The 8,494-nt window shown below is 27.7% G+C and overlaps 2 protein-coding genes across 2 annotated transcripts; both read left to right on the top strand.

Annotated features, from left to right (window-relative positions):
- Positions 1–3: 3 nt before the first annotated feature.
- Positions 4–1,076, top strand: LOC112602932 (UDP-glucuronosyltransferase 2B37-like; the record flags this gene model as incomplete). The annotated part of the gene is given in 3 exon segments (XM_025351301.1): positions 4–223; positions 304–523; positions 638–1,076. Coding segments are annotated over 3 exon segments (717 nt in total), but the record flags the coding sequence as incomplete, so codon positions are not given.
- A 2,711-nt stretch (positions 1,077–3,787) lies between these two features.
- Positions 3,788–8,489, top strand: LOC112602933 (UDP-glucuronosyltransferase 2B15-like; the record flags this gene model as incomplete). Its single annotated transcript, XM_025351302.1, has 2 exons — positions 3,788–4,764; positions 8,451–8,489. Coding segments are annotated over exons 1-2 (879 nt in total), but the record flags the coding sequence as incomplete, so codon positions are not given.
- Positions 8,490–8,494: the final 5 nt, after the last annotated feature.

The following is an 8,494-nucleotide window of genomic DNA, read 5'->3' on the forward strand; positions in this document are numbered from 1 at the left end:
AAGGACATATTAGACTTTATCGAAGACTCGCCTCACGGAGTGATTTTCTTTACATTCGGTTCCACGATTAAAGTATCATCGTTACCTGAACATATTGAAAACGCATTTAAAGAAGCGTTGGCCGACGTTCCTCAGAGAGTCTTGTGGAAATACGAAGGTGAAATGAAAGACAAACCGAAAAACGTAATGACGAAAAAATGGTTTCCTCAACGAGAAATATTATGTAGGTACTATTTTTGATACATTACCGTATTTGTGTTTTTGGGAAAAAGTAATATATAGTTACAATATCACTTTTTACAGTGCATCCCAAAGTTAAACTGTTTATTAGTCATGGGGGTATGTCCGGAGTATACGAAGCATTGGACGGCGGAGTTCCCGTACTGGGAATACCATTGTTTTACGATCAGCCGAGAAATATCGAACATTTGGTCCTCGCCGGAATGGCAATATCCATGGACCTGTTATCGGCGACAAAAGAAAAATTGACTAATGTCATTTCAAAACTTATCAACGACGAAACGTAAGTCTCTGATGACATGCGTCACGAATAATACATCATAATATGATATCTACTATACTAGTTTTCAACGGTATTTGTCATATATTTATATATTGTGTATATTTTTTTTTATAGATACTCAAAAAATGCTAAAATTGCTTCTATCCGATTCAAAGACCGACCGATGACGCCTCAAGAGTCAGTCGTTTATTGGACGGAGTATGTAATCCGTCACAAAGGCGCTCCACATTTGAAATCTCACGCTCTAAATTTGACGTGGTATCAATATCTACTGTTGGACGTGTTTGTTGTAGTGTTTACCTTTGTTTTCTTAGTTACATTTTTAGTGTATAAGGTTTTTAAACGTATTCGTAAGTACACTTTTAAAAACGACAAAGTCAAAACTCATTAATACTTTTGTCTACCATCTCATACAAACATTTGATATTTATTATCACATTTACTTTTACTGTTGTTATTACTTATTACCTACTATAGTTATTATTATTTAAATGAAAGTGTTGTGTTTATTGATGTTGTTACCCATTCAATGGTAGTTGGTTCACTAAAATAAATAAAAGTGCAATCGAAAAAAAAGTGTTGTTTTATATAATAATAAATCATATGCATATAAAAAGAATCTATATGTGATAAATATAAAACAGAAAAAATAGGAACTAGTTTCTGACAGTAATAAGTACGAATAACAACTGAAATATAAAAAAAAAGTTATTATTAAATAACTATAAGATATATTATCTATTATTTAAATCACAACATTTTAAACCTAACATACGCACATCCATATGTCATATATACATACATACAAACACTGTCTTGGAGTAAGACAGAAATAGCGGTTCAAGAGAAATTACCTATCACAAAGTTAAACTATTATATAATATGTACGGTACATACTCACAAAGGTATAGTGTTCTTGGTACTTCATATCTTCACCTAATATACATAGAGCTATTTATACATTCCTTTAAGAAAAAAAAAATTCTTAAGGTACTGTTACTAATGTATACGTAATAAAATTGTCCTAGAATGTAGATGTCGTTGGGAATTATTACTCCTATTGAGTGATATTAGATAAAATCTACAACACCTTTTAAGGTGCATTTTATATTGTATACTCTAAGTTAATAATTCTATAAAAAATCAATTTAGCTAACATAATATTGTATCCTTATGCCACATATTTATTAATTATTATATTAAAATGTCAATGTACTTATATATGGAAGTGCTCACACTACATTATTCATGGAGTAGTTTCTCAACTATTTCAAAATTAGTTGTTATGAACTGACTCACTTTGTGAATGTCTTTTTGATGTAATTTCGAGATGTAGATTCTCCTGAAATACGTTTAACGCAAAGTCTTTATTCAAGTAAAAGTTTAAGTCTTGCCCAATATTGTGTCTGGTTGTTTCCGCGAGATGAAAATTTGTTGAATGGCTCAGTAATTAATTGTAATGTAAGGTTTCGTAGTTTAATTTATTTATTATAAAATAAATACAGCACATTTTAAGATTAAATTAATAATATTCTTATTATTAAATGTGTAAGTTGTAAACTTTTTCTCGCTTCCTTTGTATATATCATTTACAGCCCTTAATATAATTATTATATCAGAACTGTACAAGTACTTCAATCTTGTTAACTTCAATAATAATTATTAAACGATATTTTTTGATATTTATAGGACTATTATTGGATTTACTGGTTATAATTAGTGACTTAGATACCAGATAAGAGAAAATGACTGTTAAGCGTTTAAAACAAAGATTCTCAATATTCATTATAAATGTATGTGGAATGTGAAAAATAAAATTTCAAGTAATTTATCAAAATAATGGCCTACGCTATCTCGTTATTACTGATATGCAAGTAATAATATTTAGACGTTTTTCAAGAATATTAATTGCATTAAACATTTTCTTTATATATACATTACTAAATCCTTTACTAGCTAAATTAATTATATGGAAATTTTGCAATTATATTTCAATTGTATTGGTTTTTTGGGTCAGTGGTAAGTTCTTTGTTAGTTTTAAGTGTTTTTAATCATTCTGCCAAAAAGGTTTAATGTTCATTATCGTTCCATGCCATCCTATCGGCTACCATATATTAACACAAAAAAAAAAAAAAAGTTACTTTAATAGTTTAATAGCAATTTAAATACATCATAAAATATGCTTGTTCATATAAACTAACAGATAATTTTTGCTCAGAATCGATGTTTAGATGTAATGATGTAATAATTTATTATTCAATTCATTTTTTAACATACACCACAGTTAGTTAATTCTCAAAGACGAGGTACAATCAAAACATATTGTTTAAAATAGCTGCCATCTTCTTTCCCTTTTTATTTTAAATTCTTAAATGTTTTTATCGTTATAAGTAGGTAATATAAATATTACTATAACTAGGCAGATACCGATAATACATTTCCATTCAATGTAAATATTTTTAATATTTTTTAATATTTAAAAAAAAATATTAAATTAAAATATAATGCTATTACTTTTAAATATGGACACTGATATAATATTAAATACTGTTGACGACATATTTATTAATTATTATTCATCTTATTAAATAATTTAATTTTGAGATATTAAAATCCTTTTTATATATAATAATATAATAAGTTTAATGATAGATTATATAATATAATTGAAATATTATCACAATTGGTAAATCAAAAAAGAAGAAAAATTGTGACTCGAGTATATATGCTGATAAGTGATAATATCTCATCGTTTGTAAAATAATTCATCGAACTTTTTATTTCTTTTAAGTTGTAGTTAGCGAATTCGTATAGTTTAATAACATGTTATTTTAGAATAGAAACTATACAAACAGTTAACCAATGGTATTTCAACATAATCGCTCAAAACAATCGAAGAATTAAAAACGGCATTGAAAACTAGTTTTAACTAAACAAATTATCATGATATACTAAAAATAGCAAATATAGACGTATAATTGGATTTAAAGTCTCATACCGTATAGTATAATTATAATTTTAAATAATAGGAAATCGAAATTGTATCTATAATATGATGTACAAAGTTATGATGCAAAACTTTTCCGTATTATTAAAAATAACGACATTATAGGTGATAATTAAGAATATAAATACATAGTTAATATTGTGTACCGCTCACCGTCAAATGTGTAATGACTGACAAAACTTGACCGTTGACAGCCGCAATTCGCGTCTAAAGCCGTTTGGACGTACACGGACTTGCATAATATACGTACGGTAGTAACATAATATGATGGCGATATAGTTTAGTTGTTATCCTTAAAACAACAAGAAAATATCGTGAGCATACTCGTACGTATAGCTAAAACGGACTGTATACAACTGCTTTCCTAAAACCTGCATGAACAAAAGGAATTCCAATGGCGCTGATGCAAATGTCGACCGCGGTTTCGTTAACGTTGCTTTTGTGGTTGTCGAATGACTTACACACGATTCCGGTCTCGGAGGCTTCTCGGATACTAGCAATCGAAACGATAGCGGGAAAGAGCCACTGGAACTTCATGAGCTCGGTGCTCAGGTCACTGGTGGACGCCGGACACACCGTGACCGTTTTTACGCCATTTCTGGACGGCGACCGAGAAAACTACACGGAGGTGGATACGTCTAGTGATTTCCCGATGAAGCTCGACCTAGACGCGATGCACATGGTTCAGAACTTTCGTAACCCGTTCGCATTAGTCAAGGTTTTATCCGGCCTGACCCGGTTCTATTGTGATGTGGTACATGGTAACCGGAAGCTGATCGACTTATTAGCTTCCGGGATACGCGACCGGTACGATTTGCTATTAGTCGAACCACCGTTAAGCTTCGATTGCTTTTCGTACATTGCCGACGCGCTTGGTCTGCCCGTAATTTACTTGATCCCGTCGCCTATGGTTACATTTACCGAACGGCTGTTTACAGGTCATTTGTCCAATCCATCTTACGTATCCAACATATTTGCTAGTCACGCCGTTCCCAATACGTTCATCCAGAGGTTTACCAACACAGCCTTGCTAGCGTATAGCATAGTCAGAACCAGGTACGACTGGCTAGCCACTCGTTTAATGGATGCGAAACCGTATGATTTAGCTCCGACCATAAACCCGTCCATAATCTTCCAGAATAGTCATTATGTCACCGAATCTCCAAGACCGCTCACACCAAACGTTGTCTACATAGGCGGTATACACCTAAAACCCGCTAAAACCATACCGAAAGTAAGCGATTTTTAAATTACCGTTATATATCTGATTTGGTTGTTACGAATGTGTGTATGTGTATGTTTGTGTGTGTGTATGTGTATATAATGATGTTAGATTTTAGAAATTTAATTCTTGAAACATTTTTAAGATGGATGAAACTATTACCAACGATGTTCGGAACCCAGTCGTATTTAAACATCTATTAAATTAACATATTATTTATATTTTCAAAACGAAATTTATACAAATTTTCCAAATTTGAAAATATATAAAGTCTTTCAGAAAGTAATACTTCAGTGTATGGTCCGTGTCCTTACCTATTAACATTTATCTGATTATTTTAAAATAATTTTTGATTTGTTTTTTCAAAAAAATCAGGTATTGTCTACTCATATTACTATTGTATACCGGTGGTTATTATGATAACTTTGTTTACATTTTATACGATTAGTACACATGAATCATGATCATACATGTGCTGATCATGATGTGCATAAATTGTGTTGTGCAACTTGGAGTTCAAAATGCGTCTTTGAATCATTAATATAATATTTATTCAATCTATTATATATATACAATAGTTAATTGCTGAAAATTAATTTTTAAATATTAATATACATTTACTATTTATTATTAATTATTATAGACTACATGGTATTGTCAACGAAACGACAACGGTTTAAAAAATATTTCAATAGGCTAAATGTTGGCATCGAAAATTGCGACACGATTAAAAATTATTAACTTAATATAATGATTAGTTAAATTTATATTAGGAGTCCAAGTGAAAATAATAATTACTTAATTACTAATTATAAAAATGTAAGAATATTTATAAAACATTATGTAATAATAATACTATTAATACAATATGTAATTATACAAATATTGGAACAAGAAATCGTTGATCATTGTACCTAATTTATTTTATGTATTGTATTGGAAATTAACTTAATATATTCCAAAACGATTATATCAATCCGATTTCTTATTGCATTTTAATTATTAATTATAATTAAAATAAAAATGTCTTTAATGTTATCGTTAGAAGTTCTATGTGATAATAACTTTTCTTCTTCGATGTTATAAAAAATTATGAAAAATTTTAATTTTCTTTCTAACACGTAAGTAAGATCTAATTTAATATCAAAAACTACCTCAAAGATGAGTGTCGAATCATTTTTTTGAGTTTTTGTGAATATTTTACCGGCAAAGTAGTAAACATAGGCACTCTATAAATTCTCTAGGTATTCTATACAATTCCTAAGATTTCTATAAAACGCCTATGCTATGTTAGGTAATGTGTTAAATCAAAATATGTTTATTATTATTTATTGTTTATTATCTAGTTTTATTTATTTATTGCAGCATATTAAAGTTGATGCATGACATTTATAACTACATAAAATATTATTTTTTTACACATAAGCATTTTTTAGATTGACATTTTCAATTTATCATTCGATAAATTTACAGTATTTTTCGACTGTTTTCAACTTTTCTTTAGTTCAACATAAAAATGTTCAGAAATTTTCATGTATTTTAATACGACAAACACTTTTACGAAAGTGAAATGAAATAATATTTTTAAAGACGTATATTGAATTTTCCTGTATACACGAATAACTCCATAAAATGATTAGCTAATAATAGCGATAATACGAATAATAATAATAATTATACGTATAATAATACATCGCATACGTGTGTATGCGATAGAAATATAGCATAATCGTCAAGATAAACATTAATCATTGATTACAAAGCTACACCAGGTAAAAATCTAAGTTTTATATTAATTATATATACTTTTCCTGCTTGAGATTAGGTAATTTATAAAATACCTAGTCATTGTATTATATTCTATACTTTTCCTGCTCATTTTTCGTATTCTATAGAATACCTAGGATTTCTATATAATACAGAATTCAACACATTGCCGGTAACATTATACAGTATACACACACAAAATAAAACACACATTATAGTAAAATCAATGCATTCATTGCTGCTTAGAATCTAAAACTATGACAAAATCTAGGGGGTTTAACATTTTAAAAATATAAAAAAAATAACAATATGTAAACTTGTTAAAAAATTATCAACTCCTTAAATCAATCAAATATAAAATATAAGAATGCGATGAAATTTTATTCCTTATTCTAAGAATTACTATATATTTTAAATAAAAAATAATAAAAACTAATTAAAAATAATTAATTATTTTTATTTTGTAAGAAACCTTGTCACTTTAATTAGGTTAGGTTAACATTCGAGAATTAATTTTTAGTACTTTTATATGTTTTTTTTTTTATTGAATAAAAAAAAAGAAGATATTCTTAGTTATAAGTTATTTATATTTATGGGTATTGTAATAATTTTAACTTTTAACTTTTAACATGATGGTTAGTTATAAATTAACATAGAATTATACCACAGAGATTTAAAAAATTACCTTAAAATATGATATCAAAAAAATAATAAGTATACATAAACACGCATAATTAACCTATAATAATGACAAAAAAACGATCTACAGTAGAAACTCGATTAACCGTCAATGTCGGGACTGGGACAATGACGGTTAATCGAATAGACGGTTAACAGAAATACAATAATACAAAACAATTTTTGAATAAACGTATATATGTATTTTACAACGTAATTTTCAGAAAAAAATAAATATAATAGTTATAAAATAGTAATAAGTTATAAATAATAAATATGTACTAATAAATAATAAATACTAATAATGTAAATAATATGTAATATGTAATAACTTAAAGAATACCATTCTAAAAAATATTAAACAAAATAATCCGTCATCTTCATTGCAAATTATCGCATTTATCGCGTTTATTACATTGATATTATAAACTATTTTTATACGCATGAGAGTCGCCGCGTTAGGTACCGCGACGATTTTATCGCAATCGCATCGTTAATTTTTTTTTTGACGACGGTGACCGATGACGGATAACAGAAACTGACGGTAAATCGAGTGACGGTTAATCGAGTTTCTACTGTATAATACAAAGTAAAAAAAAAAATAGTGATTAGCAAAAGCTTCTTAAAAGTTCGGAAATATACTAAAATATGAGACAATATGTACAACTCAATGATAAAATGTATAAAAGATATGTTATAAACTATAGAAGTTATAATAATAGTTTTAACGGTTAATATTATGCATTGTAGTAGTTGAATAGTTGAATCTTCATACAATTATAGTACTTAGAAAATCTTGTTTTTTTTTCTTTTTCGAAATGTTAACATAATAGCGTTTCGAATGCATGTTAATGTTGTCATATTCAGCATTTTAACCACTTCTCTTATTTATGCTAAAAAGCTAAACATAACTTTAAATGTAATATTAAATTACATACCTGTTGAATAGAAGCAAACTATTACAGTTGTTATGTTTCCTTCACTTAATTAACAATCGTGTTTGTTTAAGTTATGAGAAATATTTTATTTTTATAAAGTATATAGGATACAAAAAATGATGGAAAAAAGAAAGTTTACTATGAATAAATTATTAATTTAAAATTTCATGAGTATTTAAAAAAATAAAGATGATTTTATTTTATTCAAAAACGTAATTTTATCTTTTTTTTCATCAGAATTTATGAGAATTCACTAGAATACAGAATAATGTACAAACAATGTAAAATTAATTTTCATTATTATTTTTATTCAAGGACATATTAGACTTTATCGAAGACTCGCCTCACGGAGTGATTTT

Source organism: Melanaphis sacchari, unplaced genomic scaffold (assembly GCF_002803265.2).
Source record: "Melanaphis sacchari strain LSU unplaced genomic scaffold, SCAv2.0 Contig923_pilon_pilon, whole genome shotgun sequence".
NCBI lineage: Eukaryota > Metazoa > Arthropoda > Insecta > Hemiptera > Aphididae > Melanaphis > Melanaphis sacchari.